This window comes from Centroberyx gerrardi, chromosome 3 (assembly GCF_048128805.1).
Source record: "Centroberyx gerrardi isolate f3 chromosome 3, fCenGer3.hap1.cur.20231027, whole genome shotgun sequence".
NCBI lineage: Eukaryota > Metazoa > Chordata > Actinopteri > Beryciformes > Berycidae > Centroberyx > Centroberyx gerrardi.
In genome coordinates, this window is record NC_135999.1 from 5090693 (window position 1) to 5112857 (window position 22165).

General features: G+C 45.0%; 1 protein-coding gene across 1 annotated transcript in view; it reads left to right on the forward strand.

The window, feature by feature from the left end:
* The first annotated feature begins 428 nt into the window (after positions 1–428).
* Positions 429–22165, forward strand: part of LOC139929594 (alpha-1,6-mannosylglycoprotein 6-beta-N-acetylglucosaminyltransferase B-like) — a 113645-nt gene continuing 91908 nt past the window's right edge. The window contains exons 1-2 of the mRNA XM_078290728.1: positions 429–496; positions 6570–6682. Of these exons, the coding sequence (XP_078146854.1) occupies positions 429–496; positions 6570–6682 (181 nt within the window). The remainder of the gene's footprint in view (positions 497–6569; positions 6683–22165) is intronic.

Consider the following 22165-nt stretch of genomic DNA (forward strand, 5'->3'; position numbering starts at 1 on the left):
GAAGTTAAAACGCCCCTGTGGCTCTCCTCTCCCCGACACCCTTCACAGGGAAAATGTAGATTTTGGACGACACACATTTTGACCACATGTTTGACAACGCCATTTTTTTTTTTTTGTAAAGAACTCATATCGGATATGACTCCGACGGTCGACACAACCTGCAGCGACTTCACTACAGTGTTTGCCTGACGACGGAATAACGCTTTTCTAACATTTTTTCAATGTGCGGGGAGGACACTGACTGAATGAAACTCTGTGCCGTTTCTCCCGGAGTAGTCAAAAAACAAACTCATGGGTGCCGTGTTCATTTGAAAAGAACCGAGCAGGCTGCCACGGACCGCTGGATGGGACGCAGATGAAATGTTTGTCTACCTCAAGTTCCAGGTTGGGAGGATAAGCACGATGTCAGGGGTCGCTCGTTTTGGGAAATGATTACTGGCAGCACCGACGGTAAAATAATGGTCAGAAGATGTCTACTAACGTTCAAGCCGTTCAGGTAAGGGACAAAGGCTTTCTGTGTCCAGTTTGCCTTCAGCCTGAATCATGTTGGTTGCCTCTAGTGTCTTAACGTGGGCTGTTTTCATTTACTGTGCATGTGTTGCTGTGTTGTTTTTCACAGCTTGCATGTCTGTCATGCACTGTAACGTTAGCAGGCAGATGCTCTGATAAAGACATGTAAAGACGGGTTTTCCCTGGAAGGAAGGGCTTCGTTGAGTTGGAAAACCCTGACTACAGACTATGACACTATATATACTATGTGGGGGCAAGGTGTGTGTGTGTGTGTGCATCTCTCTCTCTCCTCTCCTCTCCTCCCACCTGCTCTCTGGTCTCTCTGTGTATGTGTGTGTGTACTATAGGTGCATCTCTCTCTCCCTCTGTCATCTGTGTGTGTGTGTGCGCAATATGTGCCCATTTCTCTCTCTCTCTCTCTCTCTCTCCACTCAATCTCTCTCTCCACTCAATCTGGTCTGTGTGTGAGTGGTGATACACACACACACGCACACACACACACACACACGCCCCGGCTGCTCCTCCAACAGATGAATTAGATGCGGTGCAGATCCATATGGATGCAGGGCCTACACACAGTGAGTAATCATGAAAGGCCGACGCTAAATGAGCCCTTTATCAGTCAGGCGAGCTCTAACTGAGTTAGTTGCTTATCGCCTGGATAGCTCCATTATCGCTGTGTGGCTGGGCTTTGTTCCCCAAACAGCAGATAGAAAGGGGGACTGGAGGGGGATTCTTACACATGTTAACTGCTTAAAGAGTTGATACGGTACAGTCCATTGAGCCACGCCGTGCCAACCTGCTCCATCTTGCCTGCAAGGAGTGTTTTCTGCCAGGTAGAGAAGGAACGGCACGCTTTAATTCATTCAATTAAGTCCTTTCTTCTGTCATTATGTCTTGGATGGAGCAGGCAGGGTTTCCCAAAACAGCTTCTCTTGCGGGGTGGAGCAGCAGCAGTGCAGCAGGCATGACAGAAGTGATGGTTGCATGCTGAATTGGCACACCGACTATTTATTCAGCAGATGAAGCATTTATTCAAACACATTCACTGAGTAACCAGCACTGTGACAAAGCTTTGCTAGCCGTGACCACACTGAGCAGGTTTTGTGTGGGCATCACCTTCAAACTCGACCATTATGTCTACAGAGAACAACAATCCGGAGCTGTGTTTTCCCTAGTTTTACCATAAGGGTTACACTAGGCTGCTTTTTGAGGCAGTGGATGCCCGCATCAGGAATATCGACTGATAAATCTGGTTAAATCTTATGTTGACAGCACAAAAGGGTTAAAGAACAAAAGTGTAAATAAGCTAAAAACTGCTGCCGGTCATAGTTGTTGGCAAATTTGCAGAACTGCAGTCTCAGAATGCTGTTTGTGTGTCACGGCCGTGAAGCCTGAAGCGTTTCTCCATTTTCAAAAGCCGCCAGGGAAAGTTTCTTGGAAAACACCACAGCTAACACCTCCACCACCTCCCCACCCCACTCCACCCCCCCCCCCCCCCCCCCCCCCCCCCCCCCACACACACACACACACTTGGCAGGACTCCTCTTCGCTTCAAAATCATCCACCTAGGGGCGAAATCTGATAAGTCCATACGTGCTAGCAAGCCAATTAGCTGATAGCAGATCTCTCCTTCTGATCCAATTATAGGGAGCAGAGCATTTACTTTAAGCCTGTTAATTAAAGACTCGTCAGGCAGGGCCGGGGCCTTAATCCTCCCGTATCACCCACCTAACGCCGCTTTGAAAAACAGCTAAATGATAAGAGCGGAAACGATCGCCCCCAGGACGGGACCGGGGCACGCAAAACCCCCCCCCCCCAAAAAAAAACAGACAAGCCTCTGTGCGCCCGCATCGGCTGAAAATTTCTCTCTCTCTTCTTCTTGCTCTTTGGTTTCCCTCTCTCTCTCCCCCCCATCATTCACTCTGTTGCTCTCACACATACACACTCGGAGGATTATTAATCCCTAGATCACAGAGAGAAGTATGGATAAAACTGGATTAGAGAACTAGTCGGAGCGCTGCAAGTTCAGCCCATTCCGCTTCATGTCCTCTGTGTAACTCCTTTATCGCTTCAAACTTGGCATTGGGTTCTCTTCAGTTTTCCTTCACTCTGGTGACACAGAGCACAGAGGATTGGATTGAGGAACAAATGATGTAGCAGTTGAAAAATTTATAAATGCATGTCCTAAATCAGGTCAGTGGTTATGACTTCCAGCTTCCAGTCCCTTGGCTTGGTGACCAGATGGTCGTACAGTAGGTGCGTAATCCATGCAGGTAGAAGTTCATACTCTCCATGAATAGGCCTAATCTCTGGATCATGGGTTCATAACCTTGACAGATAATCCCTTGATCATATCATTGCGTTGGATTGGATTCAGATCGGTTACTGTATCGCTGCCCTGTGGTCGTCTGACAGTGATCAAGTTACTCCGCTTCATTCCGCAATATGCTTGGAACAGATGGGGGGGTGATATTTCAATATTTCATAATGTTACAGTATCCTGAGAGGGGGGGAGAGGGGAGGAGGGGGGGCATAGTGAGTGAGAGCATGCCTGCCGCTTAGGTGCTTGGGCTGTGATGTGAATACTATTTTCATGTTCAACTTCATTATGTGTTCAGTGTAAATCAGTGAAGAAGTGCTGGATGCCGCTCGATGCTTTGGAGCCTCTTGTCCTGCCCCAGCACTCCTCTCTGATTCCACCCTGCTGATTGCTGATCATAGTGATCATCACGCTCAAGTGCTGCCTAATAATTTGTTCCACCACCAGCAAATGAAGTTGATAATCAGAGATGGGGCAAGGCTAATTTCAAAATGTGTTCATGCACAAATTACTGTAATGTCCAACTCCAGCTCGGAAATGTAATCGGATTACTTTGCCTCCAAAGTCTATAGAACATGAAGATAAATTAACAATGGCTTACAGCTGCTTTACTGCTTTTATTGGGGTAATCAGATTACTGTAATCGTGTTAGATGCAACCCATTACTCGCCAACCTTCATGATGATGATTATGTAGCCTAACTTCAATAAAATGTTCTCATTGTGTGCTAGAGTGAGAATTTTCCTCTCAAATGAAGCCTTGTCCTTGAAGCCGCTGTAGTGTATTACGACTCCAACAAGACAAGATACATTGGCTCTGTCTTAGAATATAAAGTCTCCGTGGAAGCCTGCCAAGCCGCCGTGCTCCACACTTAACGGATTATTCAACATCAACTTGATCCCTATCGGTCAGTCAGATCAGTTCAACGATGATCTTTTAAGTGGCCATTCATCCTAGCTGCTGATAGGAGCCCATTTGTTGTGGCCTCATTAATATCAAGGAGCTTAGCTCAGAACTTTGCGTGACTGCAGTTGTTTACTATTCCAGGTAGTGCTGTCAGGTTTAACACTGGGCCCTGCGTTCAAGCAAACAACTCTTGCCTGGCTTTGGAGAGAGAGAGAGAGAGAGAGAGAGAGCAATAGTTATGAATAATTCACTAATTTGTTGTGCTTCGCCTCTACTTTCCAACCTCTGGCACTGAATCAAAAGTTTAAAAGTTACAGTACCTCTGCAAGGCTTGCCCTAAATTTTGTTAAGTGAATTCATTGTGATAACCATGACAATACATTCTATAGCTGCTGTGAGCTGCTTTTTTTTCTTATTGTTTCATTACTTCCCGTTCCCACTGCTATTGATGCATTGCTCACCAGTCTACTGGAAATGATTTCTGTGTTACCCAAGGTAGCAAGTGAAGCTTAGGAAACACTGGACCAAGTGAATGATAAGGACAGCACTGGGACTGCTGTTTGTAATGGCAACCATATTTTTTGCAACAATCAGAATGCACAATTTCACATGATTGAAAAAAAAAAAAAAATCCATACCATTAGGGCTGCACAATTAATTGTATATTAATCGCGATGTCGATATTGGCTTCCACAATTAATTGATTGTGGCCGGGGGCGATTATTCACGCTGGGTTTAGCTTGCTCTGGTGTAGGGCTGCAACGATTAGTCAACGTAATCAAAACTCAAATTACTTATTTGCCGCTGACCTTTCAAAGCGCGTATAAACTCTTCCGTTAGCTTGGATCCAAGTGTAGTATACAATGAAGCACGGGTTACGGGGTAAAATATTTCTTTTTTAATCTCCAACCAGAGACGCAGTACACAGGCAAATGTACTACTTCCTTATTTACACTAATTCTCCTGCGAGTCCTTATGGGAAACTTCAAAATAAAAGCCCACAAACACCCAAATAGACTTCTTACAAAATAAGTGTCTTAGAATACAAATGCCCAAAAACTAAGGCTACAGAGGTGATGATCCCGGAAAAAAAAACAACGGACCCGGTGCACCGGAATCACAGGTTCAAAGATTTGTACATTTGAATGTTTTTTTATTTATAGGTTTATAAAATACATTATGAATGTGAAGGCATTTCGGTTAACTTAAAATGCTCAAGTGAAATAAAACAAAATGGATGAATAATCGTGATAAATAATCGTGATCACAATATCGAGCAAAATAATCGTGATTATCATTTTAGCCATAATCGTGCAGCCCTACATACCATACATAGCACAAGGCTGCTGTTGCTAAGGCAGTATAGATGAGTGGGAGTCATTCTAGTTGTCCCATCAGTCTATCTTTATACTGCACAATTTTCCAAGAAACTCCTCTTGGGGGGGAAAGAGCAACAGCACAGCCGCAGCACAGCGAGCATTTTAAAAAGTGGGACTTGTCTTGTTAGTCATGGAGGCTGACTGGTATTTGGTCCAGCGCATGAGAATCAGACAGCTTTGCCTCTCCGGTTCCCCAAAGCGTCTTGGCATAATAAGATAACCTTTGATCCATATACACTGAAGATACCAGCTTAAATAGGGCTGGATTTACAGACCTGATTTTCCAAGTCTCTGAGTCAAAGATCCAACTCTCTCATGGCTGTCTAACGAAGGAGAACCCACATGCATTCTCATTTTAAACACCGAGCCTGTGCCACAAAGCCAGACCTGCACTACTTTAGACCAGAGCCCACTGATCTTAAACCCGCACTGCTGACCTGTGATCAGATTAACTCTCCCTCCCCCCCCAAACCATCATATAGCCTACTGTCTGTCTTTTGGCTCATAAGAGAACTGACCTTTGAGTCGAGATGTGTTTCAGGACTCAGGGCGATACAGTACCAGTCTAGTCAAGACTGTACAGAGTGAAGACCGGATTGCAGCGCCTATTGTTGTTGACCTAGTTTTGTGTGGTTCAGACAGAGGGGCGAGACGAGACCAGCGTGCGCTTCGGAGACTCGAGCTGGCTATGTCGCCATCTCTGCACTGTACTCTTACTTATCTTGAATCCCTTTTCTTTCATGCGTTCTGCTCTCTTCTGTCCTCCTCTTCTTCTCCTCTCCTCTCCTCCACTCTCCTATGATAGCGCATTACATAAATAATCACGTCCACTTCGCCCGTGCTCAGGGGCAAACTGCTCACCCCCTTATTTTGGTACAAGTCCTGGACGCGTGCCAAGCGACAGCATCGCAGGCAGTAAAGCGCTCCAACTCCGGCGCCCTTTTGGCTCCTCGTTTCTGCTTTTCCACGTGTGATCCGTGTTCTATTTATGCTCTTGCCTGTCTGATGTTTGCTGCTGCCGTTTCTTGACTTGTCTCTTTGTTTCTCTCCTCCCCTCCCCTTCTTCTCTCCTGCACATTTCCCCCCTCGTCGTCTGGCCTCCTCCTCTGCCATTTTTCGTCTCTCCCTTTCTTTCCTGGCTCTCTCAATCATCCTCTCCTCTCGCAATCCTGTCTTCCACGCCGTCTGTCTTACCCTATCTGTCTTTCCGCATTCTTCATTTTGTTTTTCACGCCTCTCACCCTTCACACACTCGTCTGACAAATGTCTCGCCCTTCCCCTCCCTCCCCTCTTCCTCTCCCTCCCCTCTTCCTCTCCTTTTGTCCATATTTTGTCACTACTCATTCAAAATATCTCGTCACCCCGTCCTTCCCCTTCAACGCATCTCTCTGTCTCCTCTCCCCTTCTTCCTCCGCTCCCTCTGTTTCCTCCCTTCTCCCCCTGTGTTGCAGGATATTCGTGGTGGGGATAGGCTTCTTCAGCCTGTGTTTTCTAATGACCTCTCTGGGGGGCCAGTTCTCGGCCAAGAGACTGGGGGACTCCCCCTTCACCATCCGCACGGAAGGTACTGCTATGCACTGTTTGTATGTGTGTGTGTGTGTGTGTAAACAGCTCCTTCGCTGAGTTTAAATGCTGTAATGTCACAGCATATCGTTATGCTATAATTCACCATGGTCCCGCTGGCGCTTCACCGCCGCGCACTGCTTTGTCAAAGCTGCACTGCCTGTCACTGCAAACCTTATATTAAATGGCTTGGAATATCAGGATAAGGCAAAAAAGAAATCAGAAAGTTAATGCAAATGCCATAGCAGAACCTGTACGACTGGCGCATTTGTAAAACAGATTTATTTAACCTTCACTTGAAAAGCTGTTTTTTTTTTTGTCATAGTTGGGGTCAAGCGGGTCTTTCCAAAGGCCGGAGCTAAAGCAACAAGCTTGTAAAAGAAGATTCACACTTTGGTTTGGGCTTGAAGTAGAGAGGCCGACCAGTCACTGAAGGGTCGCTGGTTTGATCTCCAGCAGCCCTGTACTCTCTTTGACACCTACAGTGTGTGTAGGAGGCTGTGGGTGTATCTAGGAGATGTACATCTGAAAATATCTATATGTGAATATGCTTGCTCACATGACGATACTGTAATGTACTGCCAAAAAAATACAAGAATTTGCAATCAACGGCATTAGTCTACTTTATGTTAGAATGACAGCAGAAGTCACTCTGTGGTTATCCTTGATGATTTTAGTTGGACACCACCTTTTTTAATAAGCAGATGAATTCAGTTCTCAGGATCCTCGCAGAGACTCCACACTGCCCACCGGTTGCTGTAACGGTGTCATATTGGCTCTGGAGCCTGCGGCCGGCCACTCCATATCTCGCCGGTGAAATGTCATTAACACGTTGGCCGGCCGGAGGTGTCACACGACCCGGAGCGAAGGCCGACCGCCCAATGGCGAGGCAGAAAGGGAAAAAAAAAAGAGCGTGGCGTCTACAAGGTGTGAAGAGAGAAAGTCTGGGGTCGTTCGCTGGAGGGCAACCACTTCCCACCACTGCCGGAGTTAAAATAAGAAACCCTGGGTCCGTCTGTGTGTGTGTGTGTGGGTGTATGCGTGTATGTGTCATGTGTGGAGGCACTACGCTTGTTTGAGCATTTTAAATGTTGGTGTGGTGTGTGTGTGTGTGTGTGTGTGTGTGTGTTTGTGAGATAACGGGACAGAGAGAGAGAGAGACAGAGAGAGGGGGCAGGTTGGGATTACTGCGTTTGTGATAAATTGAGATTACTGTGTTTGTGTGATAAATTAGGAGTGTGTGTGTTAGTGTTTCTTAGTAAAATGTGCTTGATTAATCAACCACTCATGCACTGCAGTCTGGGAAGACATCTGGAGCAAGCTCATTAAAAACTGTAGTGTCCAACCATGCTGCCCTGTAGGAGTGTACTTTGTGTGTGTGTGTGTGTGTATCTCTCCTCTACATAATGATCTGTGTATCCTTGTATGTACATGCAGTAATGCTTTTGTCTGTAGAGTCCAGCGTGTGTGTGTGTGTGTGTGTGTGTATCTCTCCTCTACATAATGATCTGTGTATCCTTGTATGTACATGCAGTAATGCTTTTGTCTGTAGAGTCCAGCGTGTGTGTGTGTGTGTGTGTGTGTATCTCTCCTCTACATAATGATCTGTGTATCCTTGTATGTACATGCAGTAATGCTTTTGTCTGTAGAGTCCAGCGTGTGTGTGTGTGTGTGTGTGCCCTGCTGTCTCAGCCTCCTTTCTCCCTTTTTGTGTGTGTGTGTGTTCTACCACCTCACGCTGCTTCCTCCCTTTGTGTGTGTGTGTGTGTGTGTGTTTGTGTGTGTCTGTGATGAGCTGGCAGGAAATTGGCTGTTAAATGGGGCGACAGCAGCAATGTGGGACAAGATTGAGACCAGAGAGACTGAGAGACCGATCCATCTGCTCTCTACAAATCAGCCCCGCGAAACAACTGGCCCTTTCATTAAGCCTCCATGCACCACCTGCAGAGCCGCAGCACACACACACACACACACACACTGACGCAACACCCACATAGACACTCATAGCACATCCACACATGGCACGAGTACACACACACAACTGACCACATTGCACACAAATCACGCGTGCATTTAATGGCACATCCACATATGATATGCATACACACACACACACACACACACACACACACACACACACACACACACACACTCCCCCTCTCATGAAGTACATGTAATTATTGGCAGAACATGTTGCATTGCCAAATGTAATTTTCTTGCAAAGATTCAGGTTCTGGTCTGTTTATACAGGCTGGCAAAGCTGAGCCACATTATTAAATTTTTGTCAAGCTTTTTTTTTTTTTTATCATGGTTGTCATGTTTTTTTATTTGCACTAAAGTAAGGCATTTCACTTTGCTAATTATATGTATATATATATATATATATATATATATATATATTCCTATTTTTTCGCCCACATCCTAAGCAGGCTAGTTATTTTGTCGTACCCACGTCTTTAACCGGCCCTGACAGCTGCCAGCAAATATCTGATAGCTGCATGGTGAGGAACTTGTGTTATTTTGGCACTGGTCCAATCTTAAAGGCAGTTTTTGCCAACTCATGCCACTCATTATGTTGCGTGTGCTTGTTCCTCTAATGTAATGGCTTTGTTCTCAGGTTAAAACAAAAGCTTTTTACAGAGAGGCTACTTCAGAGTCTTGACACAGCAAACCGGCAGAAGCAATTCACCTTTCACCTTCGACTCTCTTTTACACATGACCTCTAAATGGAAATGCTTCATTACAATTATGGGACAGGATGCATGTGCGAAATTGCGAGGTTAATGTTTGCCGTACTGATGATTGTTGGATTTGAGGCTTTTAAGGCTTCGATACACAGCTGACATTCTGAGTCGATGGATGATGGAATTAGATGGATGATCTTAACCAAACGTTATGACCTATCCTCTATCCATTATTGGCCTTTTATGTTGTCTCAAAATTTCCCATCCTATCGCTGTGTTTACATGACCGCTCTATACCACTGCCTTCTTTGTTACAGAGTTGAGGCTGTCTGATTCAGCAGCTATCAGTTAAGACTAATCACCATACATGATGTGTTGACAACAAGGCTGACAGGAACACTGTACAAGTAGACAAGAAGCTTTAATGCAAAAAAGGAAACTAGGCAGGATTCCATCCCGTATTAGGACAATAGTCATTTTTTTACACCGGTATTTGCATGCAGCTTGCGCGCAACGACAGTCGAATTTGCCTAGAGCTTTGTCACCTTAGCGGGAGCTGCACTGATAGCAATTGTTTGGGTATTAGCTGAATTCCCCTTTCTCCTGCACGCTGTCGCCGTCACCTCTCGCCCGCGTGGATTAGCGGCTTCCACTGGAGGTTTCGGAGAGCTGCGCTTTTGCTCAAAATCCCCCTCTCTCCTCAGTGACTCACCAACTCATCAAGAGCTGTGAGCCAGAGATGGAGAGGTAGAGGCTCAATAGTGAAAATGAGAAATGGGAGGGAGGGTGGGGGTGGGGGGGAGAAGGTGGAATTATAATAGCATGCTTGTGTGTGTATTTGAGATGGAGCAAGAGAATGAGATTTCTAGGGGTTATAGTGCTGACAAAGAATGACAGATGAAAAAGAAGGATGAAAAGGTAGCTAACTAGAATGTTCTCTAGATTAAGATGCATCAGGCACAAGAGAGATGTTAGCTTGATCAAAGGCGCTCCCCATGGAGCTCGCTCGTACCCTGCAGTTTATCCTGATAACGAGGACCTATGACAGTGTCTTTACCCCAAGCATGATACTCACCACACTGTTTGTTCTAGTTAAGAGACTCGGGGCTTTCTCACTGTCTAGTTGCCTCCCTAATGGGAGAAAGGATATCATTTGATATTTCTCCCTCAAATTTGACTTTTGCAGTTCTCTGGTGTCTGTAGCCGTAACAGCTTGAGAACACTGTCAATCAAAGAGTGTAATTTAGAAAATGGTGGAGACCAAGAAGAGGACATTCTGTTTGGAAACGCCGCCACGCTTAGATCCAAGCCCGAGCCGAGACGAATGGCTGTTTGACTCGCATTAAACCCGGGCCTGTGATGTTCCTCGGCGAGTTTCCGTGGCATCAATCAGAAGACGAGTTGCGCCGTTGCACCGCGTTCCCAAAAGACGTTTTTACTTGTGTCCCAAGATGACCCGAGCCGTTTCTGACGCCTAGCCTCATAATTTAGAGCAAAACATCACTTATATAAGGATGAAGGAACTGCAGCCCATGTGGGTAAACATTCCCTCGATTAATATGAATTGCATCACTCAACACACATGTATGCATTTGAGTGTATCAGTATGCAGTAGCTGGTACCGGTTGAGTACATTGCGCACCCACGCTCTGTGGTCCCCTTTCATGTATTTTTCACGCGGCGGATGTTCATCTCTATCACAAATTCCCCGCAGTTATGTTTTTCTTCCCGTCACTTTCTGTCGAACAAATCTGGCATGACAATCTTCTGCATGTCGCTGGCGCTAGGTGCAATAGCGGAGTCACAAGGGGAACACACTTTATCAGTGCACACATAGCCTGGGGAGTTTGAATGGAGTGTGTGTGTGTGTGTGTGTGTGTGTGTGTGTTTGTGAGTTGCTAAATCTTGATAGGCCACATTGTCAGTGATGAGAGGCCAGAAAGTCGCTGGAGCGAATACCCTGACTGATAAACAAGGTTTGAAATGGACAGAAAATTGGAAACTGGGCAGTTACTAATATTACCCCCCCCCCCCACCACCACCACCACCACCACCACCACCACCACCACCACCACCCTCCCTCCCATAAAAGAGCGCTGAAATGTCTTTGAGAAAGGCACTTAACCCCCAACTGCTTTAATGGAGCTGCTCAGCGGGCAGCAAAAGAAGACTGTGTTTTGTACTTAGCAGCTTCCAGGTGTGAATGTGTGTAACTGTGCGAGTGTGAAGTAGAGCAGTGCTGAAACGGGGCAAGGGTGCTCCGTCAGCACGCCACGGTTATGAAATGTTCATTTTAAAAGAAAAGATTTTATTGGCTCTCGCAGCTTTAATTCGGGATAGATGCATGAAGGGCGAGATTTACAATGTCTTGAAAAGTAAGCCTCGTTAACACAGAGGCCCCCTTTGTATTATAGTTACACCTGGTATAAAAATGCATATAGTAGGCACATTAAAATCCTTGTTGAACTGCCTCATCTTGCTTGTTCCCCATCCACCAGTATCCTGACCATCCATATTTGACAAGTATGATACTTTCCTAGCTGCCTGCCACCTGTTTGTTTTCCATGCAATCACTGGTTGGATTCATGCACAAAAGTTTATTTCCATTTTCATAGCTCTTATATGTGGATTGGAGATACACTGCATTCACTCTTTGCTGTTTAATGTGTCCAAATGCAACTCTGACTTCCCCCATGTGTGGTTTGGATGACTGGATATTCATATGTCTTGGGTGTTAAAACCACGTGTAAAGAGGGTCAGAGATGGATAATAGAGCTGCATACTCAAGTGTAACATGCATCCAGTTTAGAAATATTGAATATGTATGAATTGGAAGAGAACATTTGACAGCTTGAGGGGGTCAGCTTGAGAATTTTAAAACACAACACACCATCTTTTTTTTTTACACACCACCTTTCCATTTCCCTGCTATGCAAACTCCAGCGCATTCTCTGTGTTATTCCATCCTCAGCCCATTCCTACCAGCAATACATATTAATGAGAAAGCCTATCCAATTTCCAAGTAGAGAGGGCCATTGTTCTGACATAAGTGCTATTAGCCGGCCGTAAATGAGAAATTTCTCCACAGCACATTATCCCGTGGTTATGTCTCTGGGAAGGTTACTGTGCGGCAATATGCTGTCTCAATTACCCTGCCTGCATCAAGCTTTGTCCACAGGTCGCTAGCTCATCGTTTCCTCCGCCATAAGCAGGTTATTTTCCCGGGTCCTGATAGTGTCACACTCAAGCGTGTTCATGCTTCCTTTCTGCAGATATACACTAATGGTGTTTACGAACCCGTGGCCTCTGTTGCCTGACAGTTTTGGGAAGACTACCGATTGTATTATGTCTGTGTTGACAAAAAAGGCAGCTGTGTTTGTCTGGTTTCCTTACTGGTGTGGGCTGATAAGGCTATAAAAGCACACCAAGCATAACTTGAGATTATTTTTTCTCTCCTCGAGCCATCTCCCTTCCACCTCTTTCCTCCCGCTCCTCCTCCTTCCTCTTTCGCTTTCTTTCCCTCGGAGATGAATATATTAAGTGCCTGATGTGAGACTGAATAATTGCGGGGTAGCTGGGTTTTATTTTTTTGTCTGTTTTTCTTCAGTTCACTTCTGCCCCGTTTCCCCTGCCCCGCTCTTTTTTTCCCCCCGCTCTCCCCTGCGTGCCTGTGTTGACTGCAGTCACCGATAGGCCCTCCGCAGCAAGAAGACGCTTCTGCCTTTGTCTGGAAAGTGACAGTAATGATCGCCACGAGGCAGGGGAATTCATTTATTTGACACAAAGTGTAAAGTAGAGGAGCAATGAAAAGGCAAAAAAAAAATAAAGGTTGTTAGAGTTCCACTATCTTTTAAGCGACAGAGATTTGGCTCTGAACAGTGAGGCTCAGTTTCAGGCGGTTAGCAGGCACCCTTCAGGTTGAGACGCTATCAGAGACCCAGCCCTTTCATTAGCCTTCCCTGCAGTAGTACCTGCCTCCTGTGTTGTCTAGCTGCCAATTAAAAAATGTCTGATAGCCCTTGGGATGGATGGAAAGATGGCTGTATGAGCAGAAGGATACCTAGAAATGACGGATAAGATGCTAATGTTGATGTGTCGACATGATCATGCCAATAACTCCTGGTACAAATAGAGGTAACTGTTGGTGTGAGAAAATGACCGCTTTGTGAGTGCCACTTGTTACAGAGCAGGGGATATTAAAGGTACTACATGCAGCATTTTAAGATCAATAAATTATTACCACATTCATTTTTTGACATTAGTGTAATTATCGTAAACAAACAAAACCATCACCGAGAACATTGGCAGCCAGGCTCTACACTGCATTTTACAGTATGTGGCAGTATAGTATGTGCCAGTATATTGTACATTGTGTGTTGGTTAATCTGCTGTATTGCTTTATGGCACAAAGGGAAGAGGGTGCAGATGGACCTAAGGCTTTCAGAGTTTCTGGCAGATGGTGCAACGAGTGAAAGGCCGACGGGGAAGAATCCCTTCCAACGTGTTTATCCTTTTCCGTAAAGCGAGCGAAAAAACAAACGCATGCAGAGCGATGCCAGGGAGCAAGCAGCGAATGCCCTCTTTGTGACAGGAAGCAGTGGGTTTATGGGAAATGTGGTCTTAATTTTGAGAAATACTAAGAATACCACTCAACCATGGTCTCATTTGTTACAAGTAATTTGACAATGATATATTGATGTTTAAAAATGATACATGTAGCATCTTTAAACTCAAATTGAGCACGCTGAGTGGACCCATGGACACTCAAAACTTACAAGTGCTCTCGTCACAAGGGGACACACAAGAAACATGCCTTGTCCTAGTTTAAGAAACACTGCTAAAGAAGATTAGTGGCTGCTATAAAGTTGGTACGACTTACCACACTGTAATTGTAATGCACAGCAAAAACGAAATGGCCCCTGGTAGAAATGGGTGGCAAGCAGTACTAAGCTGACGTGAGAACTGCATGAATAAGCCGCCATAAATAAAATATGTTACCAACACTGATTCTAGATAGTGGCGCAGCGCATGCCATATATGCTCTACTGTATCCAAAGTGCTTTGTTGGATACGGCGCTTATGTAGCAGTGCAATGCTCACGAGGGCATTGGCGCTATTTCAGGAAACGCTGTGAGGAGCAAGTGACACATCTCTTAGGGGGGCAGAGAGATGTTGTATCTATAGAGAGAGAGAGAGAGAGAGAGGGATGAGGGGAAAACAAAGGATGGGAGACTCCAGACAGAGAGAGAGAGACATTGCTGTACTGAGAGTTAACTCCGCTCCCCCTGTGTTTGTTTCAAAATGCTCATCTTTGATTTTAAAGCGCTGCACTGACACTGCAGCTCTCTCTCTCTCTCTCTTTCTTTCTTTCCCTCTTGTCTTTTTTTTGTCTCTCTCCCTCTCTCTTTCAATGTCTCTCTTCCGCCCCTTCTCACCCCGAGTCAGTTATGTTATTGTGGTAAACACTTTTATAGCCAGGTCAGTGACCAAACCTCTGTGTTCACAAGTCACTCGAATGAAAAAAGGGACAGAACAGGAGGGGGTGATGCCTCTGAGCAATAGGCCAATACTGTTCATGATGACTCACCCCCCCCACCTCTCTCTCTCTCTCTCTCTCTCTCTCTCTCTCTCTCTCTCTCTCTCTCTCTCTCTCTCTCTCTCTCTCTCTCTCTCTCTCTCTCTCTCTCTCTCTCTCTCTCTCTCTCTCTCTCTCTCTCTCTCTCTCTCTCTCTCTCTCTCTCTCTCTCTCATACACACACAGCAGTGACATCTTGATTGCAAGACAGTAATGGATCCATGGATGCATACACCCTCTCTCTCTCTTCTGTCTCTGTCTGTCTCTCTCACCTATTCTCACTCATACACAAAGGTTGTTTCTTGAGTCTTTTATCGCAGAATGAACATAGAAAACAGCTCCTCCTGACAGGTAATGGCAGAGAAAGAGATGAGAAAACGACCTGAAAGAGAGAGATGAAAAGGAGGTCTAGTGAGACAGGTCGACTTAACCTTGTCTGTGTGTGTGTGTGTGTGTGTGTTTGAAGGCCCTACTTGCAGCACCCAGGGAGATAAACTGTCACGAGGGCTGTAAAGAGTTGCTCAGAGGTAGAAAGAGAATGATCGGCGGGAGTTTTAGGAGAGGAAGACGAGGAGGAGGAGGAGGAGAGAGGCTGGTTTGGATGTTTTCATTATAAAGCGGGGGAATACAGATGGGCGCGCAGCTAAATGGTGATGCATGTGTGCTGTAAACACAACTGCCTAAACACTGCCTTTCTCGCACTTGTCACACAGTCAGATGGAATTACGGTCAACCTCTCTGCCTCTCTCCTCCCTCCCCCTCGCTTGTCTCACTCACTCACTCTCTCGCTATCACACCACTCGCCCACACACACACACACACACACACATATGTAAAGTCTTCCTCTGCTACCAATAATCATGTAGCAGCAATAATCACACCAGCAGCTTGCTCATCATGACGGCAGCATTGATATCAGCCATCATGTTCAGCAGTCCATTGTTTACAGTGACTGGTCGCTGGGCTGTCACAGGCACACACACACACACACACACACACACACACACACACACACACACACACACACACACACATACAATAACTCTCCCTAATGTTTACCGTATCAGCACCAGTCTCCAATAACCCATTTCTTTTTTTACTTTTGTAATCATTTATTTGGACAGTGTTTTATGAGTAGCCTGATTAATGGGCAAAGTGAAGAAAGGAGAGAAGAAGTCTAAAACACATATTGCATTTAAATTCTTCTCTTTCTATTGCAAGGTGTTAAACTCTGTAATCAATATCCCATTGAAACTTTATATTTCAAAGATAGGAATCAACTTAAATTTCCCCCTCTCTAACCGCTGGCTAGCTTGCCCTAAATATTTGAGTGTATCTGAGTAGATATGCTTCGTGGGGGGTGTTTTTCTAGTGATGTGGGGCATGGTAAGAAAACAGTTTTCCACTTATTGAATTTTTTATGTGCAGTGTTTTTATGTATGCCAGCAGCACGATCAGCCTCCGAAATCCAGTTTTATTGCTGCACACTACTTTGTTACCGATGATAAGGCGCTGGCGCTGTTGATTGCGAAACAGTAATGGATGCTTGGATTCATAGACTGTCTATATAGTATGGGTACAGTCTCTCTAAGCCTCTCTTACACACACACACATACACACACACAACACCTTATACTAGGTCATGGCCACATACCTTCAATGCATTAGCCAGTCATACACGCTGCTGATGTTGGAAGGCTTTTTCCTCCATCCCAGCATCTGTTTAGCAGCTTACGGAGCTGATCTGGAGACATGTGTTTGCTGTACCCAGCAAGCCGTGGGCTCTGCCTCTCTCTGGGAAAGTTTAACTAGCATTACTTGCCAACTCGCATGCACGGGCCCATCCGTTTCTCAGTAAATAAAATACATGTGCCGAAGCATAACCGAAAAAAGCAATTTCTAAACGGCTTTTCCCAAATCTCTCACTCTTAGTCTCTGTCATGTAACATTCAGTAAATGTCTCTGCTGAGAAATGTATTAGGTTTGAATGGGAGCGGCTTCAACAAACACAGCCATTCCTCCTTGTCAGAAACAGTCACCTTACAATCGATTTGATGGAGTGTATTGCGCTTCCTGTGATTTACAAGTGACGGTGTGAGTTTAATTCGACTGACAGTGCAAGTGCAGTTGCAGTCACAGTCGGGGGAGGGGGGGCATGGCATAACACACTTAATACGTTATACATTTACTAATGATAGCCTTTGGCTTAGTATTAGCAGCCTCAAAATCACTTAATCTGGCTGTGTGTTTGTGTATGTGTGTCTAAATGTGCGTGTGTGGGCATGCATGCCAACATGTTGTTTCTGTGCCTGCGTGCACGCTTGTGTTGGCGTATACTTAAACTTCTTGATCTGCTTTTGGGAGATGAAGTCTGATTCAATCCGCTACTTGATTGATCACTCTCATTTCCTTAATGGACTCGCTCAAGGCGGCGTCAGTCTCTGCGGCTCCCGGCAGGCCAGAATCTGTGAAGAATGAAACGTCTTGCGGCTTGGGAATCTGGGAATACATGCAAACATGTAAGCCGAGCCATGCGTTACTTACTGTAGATTATTTACACATACAAACCACGGTCTCATCTCATGCCTACATGGGCACAAAGGGACATTATACAAGTTTATGCATACATACACATGGAAACGGGCACACATGCAGCAACACCCGCACACACACACACACACATATACGCAGCCAACTATACCCACACGAAGCAGCTGAGCCCAGACAGTTTAGCAAACCGATGCGGAAAATTGCCTGAAGCCCCTCAGCACGCCTTTGTGCAAATAAAATCCATGCTGCAATCCGAACTGGAAAAAAAAAAAAAAAAATGTTCACAGCAATTAAATGTATTTTACATCTACATTAAAATGCACCCTGCTGTAGAGCACTTAGTATATCTTATCCTGTGATCCCCTGGGTTTGTTCTGCCCATATGAATTATGCATCTGTTTACATATAGTACGCCCCCTATCTTAAAGCATATGTCATTAACACACACCCTTCCTTGGTTTTCATCATTTTGTGACTAGAAGCATGCAAGCCTCCCTCTTTCTCTTCTTCTTCTCTCTCATTGCCTTCTCCACGTACCAAGTGCTTTTTTTACATTATAAATATACATGCGTTTCTGTCTCCGTCTGCCGGTGTTGGCATGTTTGTTTTTTTCAGTCTTGTAGAAACAGAGCGAGGCAGTTTTGGTTGCCGCCGGGTCTCAACACAGTTTGTAAAACACCATCTGCAGTGCCCAGTTGTCATGGAGTGGTCAAGACCCACGTCTTCCTCTACTGTCCCGGGATGACCGCAGCCTTGTCTCATGTGTGTCCCTTGCTCTTCTTCCTTCTGTCTCCGTGATGGAAAAAAGAAATGCCGGAGGACAGTGAACCGCCCCCTCCCCCTCTTAAACCATGCCTGCTGTCGGCAGATGAACGGATCAATACCGCACCATCATTGCCAGACCGATCAGTGTCATTGCTGTCAACGACCACATCGAGACTGTTGAGGGTGAAGATGTGTGTGGCTGAATGAGCAAGTATCATCATTTGTAGTGTAGAGCAAAATAATTTATGGGTGGGCTGTGGGGGGAATGAGCAGGTAGCCCGCCTTCCAAGCCAATATATCGACTGTAAGGGGTCACGATCACGGTTGTTCAGTGACTCTTTGTGTTTGTCTAAGCTATTGGCATGTCTTCTGTGCACAGTGTTAATGCTGGATCTAGCATTAAAAAAGTTGCCTCTGTACTCAACGCTGTGCTTTTATTCCTTTATTATAAGTGACCTGCAAAGACTCTAATCTCCAGTTCCTCAACTCGCATACAGTATGTAGAAATTGTTTCACAACCAAGCCACACCGTTGAAATTAAAGATATCAAAAATGAATGAGCATGAATGGGATAATGAAGCATTTTTCTCCGTTTTTTAGAGAGAAAATCATCAGCTGTAAAAAGAGAAACAGCAGGGAACATGGAAATGGAGTACACACATTCTTAGTAAATATGCCGGCACTACACCGCTCAGACACAAAGAACCGGGAGCTACTAATAGCTTTATATAATCATCGGCCTTCACTTATATGCACACACATAGAAACACACACACAAACGCAAACACACACTGTCTAGTCACTGTTATCAATATTTCAAAAGTCTCAGCGGGGAGGGGGGGGGATTGGGGGGGATGATTAATGAATAATTGATTTGCCATCCTGTGGGATTTAGTAAATGTGTCCTTCAGTGTGTGCACGTGTGCAGGTGTTATGTGGGTATGATGGTGTGAACATTTGTTGTCAGTTGTGCCTGTGTATGCATGCGTCTCTGCTGGGCCCACCATGATCATCACACAACACTCTCACCTTTTAAATTGCCAGCGAAGCCGCCAACAGGGCGCGCACATCTCCTCTGAAACTCCTTCTACATTAACTAACAACTTGTCTCTGCATCATCAGCAGGATAAAACACATCATCACTCAGCAGCGTCTCAGGTAGCTGAAAGATAATGCAATTAGGCAGAGACTGCAGCGCCTCAGCTGCGAACAGAGGCTTATTGGAGCTGACATGGCTGTCAGATTAAGCTGGGAGGGAGACAGATCAGAGTCCTGAGCTTTAGTGTGTGTGTGTGTATATGTGTGTGTGAGAGAGAGAGAGAGAGCGGGGCAGAGCAGGCCGACACGGCAGCCTGGTGCAGATTACACAACAGGGTGTCAATTGGGGACAGAGGTCACCCTTGTCTTAGTCCAGTTGAACACACACCTATTAGGGCCTCTGTCATTTGGCCTAGTTTTTGCTGCATGTTTTCCCTCTGTCGCTTTGCCTCTGTTTGCCATTGGCTGCTCCTCTTCTTTGTTTTTGTTTTGTTTTTCCCCTCAGCTGCAGATTTAAAATCAAATCCACTACTTTTTTAATTGCTCTCAAAATTAATTTTGCTTGGCTCAGATTTACAGTAGACTGACAAGTATGGCAAACTCCCAATATGTAATATCATTTGCTGCCAAAACTTCAAAAGCCACATATATCCACTAAATGAAACAGTGACTGAGAAGATATTATCATTTGGTCAGTGTGATAAATTATTAGTCATAGGCCACCAAACTATCAGCTTAGAGGGAGCATCAGCATCAGCTTAGAGGTCTTTAATACTCCTCTGATGTGAATTTGTTTTTATAAATGGCTTCCAAATGGATTTCTGGCATTTTTTTCTTGATCTTTGCTCTCCATTATTACGCTAAAAGCCACAAGATCACATTGGACTCATTTAAGCTAAGGTATTGCAAGTGCTCATACCATACCTAATTGATTTGAATGCTCTGAATTCAGCACAGATAGAAGCAAAAACATAATGTTATTTTTGCTATGATGATGCTTTATCCAACAGCACTTTAGCCACCAAAGTTTAAAGCTTTGATTGGATGTGTAGATGTGTCTGTGCTGGAAAATATACAGAGGTTAGCGTTGTCAAGGATACAGCAAATCATAATCAAAGCATTTCATTATTTAGTTCAGCTATGGAAATAGCTAGCTGCTGCTAGCTGTGTTTCCTGAAATTTTAAACATGCCCTCTGTTTCCTGACGTGCCCATCTTGAAAATCAACAGTTGCTCTGTTTAAAATTCCATCAGCGACTGGAAGTTGGGGAGTTTGCATCGGCAAAAAACTGTTGATGGCTGCACTGGCGAAAAGCTGTTGTTTATCTCTGCTTTAGCTTTCCACTGTACGCTGCATGGAAGCTGCTAGCACTAATAAGATGTATGCTAGCCTCAAAACATTTGTTGGCTTGTAGTGAAATCTTATTTCCCCAGTCTGAATAAATTTAACTTGATATGAACAGCTGAAGCAATGAAATATGTACACTTGACCTGGGTATTGCTTTAGAGTCAACAACTGCGCCTCTGTTTCATGATATTTTCCATTTTGGCTCTGTGTTGTACACAGCACAGTTGTTGCCATTGGCTAAAAGCCTTCAGATAACCCCCTTTTGCACTGTACACCTGAACTGCCCCCAGCCCAGCTGTTCATTTTCACTGTAAACATTTGTATATCCCCAGTTTGGGAGCGTCCTCCCAGTTTCACGAGGCCAGATGTCCGTTTTTGCTCCACGAGCGGTATGTCTTCCCCCTCTCACACACGGTTTCACCAATCCTTTGCTTCATTACCTGTGAGTCAGAGTAAATAACGGGATGAGTGAAGGTGCCAGGGCGCTGAAGTGTGCCATCGAGCAAAATGCGGCGGCTTCTGCCAAAGCTTTCAGCGCGGAGCAACGGCTTGACAGATGCTAATTTATCTGCTGAGGGCTGAATTATAGAGACAAACACTCATAGGTCCAGTGAGAGAAAGAGGGAGAGACTATTAGATAAGATTTAAGGGGAAGGGGGAGCGAGCAAAGCCAGGAGGGGAAGCATTGAGAGGTTGGAAAAGGGAGAAATATGTGAGGACAACAAAGTGAGGAGAGAGAGAGAGAAAGAGTTAGGACCAGGAACAGAGAGATTATTGAGAGGCCAGGGAACAGATTGATTTGAGGAGAGAGAGCACATTGAAAGGCCAGATAGCTGTTTGAGTATCTATTCTCTAGTGTACAGGGAGGTAATGAGGAAAAATACAGACAGCGCAGTGAAAGAGTTGAAGGAGAGGTAAAGAATGATAAGAAGATCCATTTTTGTTCCGCGTTACCCATAATTACTGTAGAAACTGCCCTCTAGCTTTTTATGGCTTTTATACAACAATTACCGACACGTGTACTGTCTGAAAAGTTCTGTCCAAAGTAGTGCATAAATAAAAAGCGAGAGAAATTGAGAACGATCACTATCTCCTTAGTCGCCACATTGCTCGGCAGCTGAAACTACCCACAGTGTAAAGCTCAACATAGTATGAACAAGCACAAAGGAAAACAAGTACATACTGTATGTCCCACAATACGTGCTACAAAGGGAAGGGAAGAGAACAAGGGAAAGGCACACACTATGTAAGGAGACTCCCAATTAAAGGTCCCATATGGTGTAAAACAGGATTCCCCTTGCCTCTGTGATGATAAAGGAGTTGGATGGTCTATCTAAACATGGTGAAAGTATCAAAACGCACGGTCGCCAACTAAATCCACACAATCCATATTAGAAAAGCGAGCCTCTAAACGAGCCGTTTGGACTTCCGTAACTTTGTGGCGTCACAAAGGTTCGCTCATTATCATTTCTGTAAGAAATAATAGACTAACAAAGTGTTTTTTTCAAAGTGGTTGAGCGGTTGT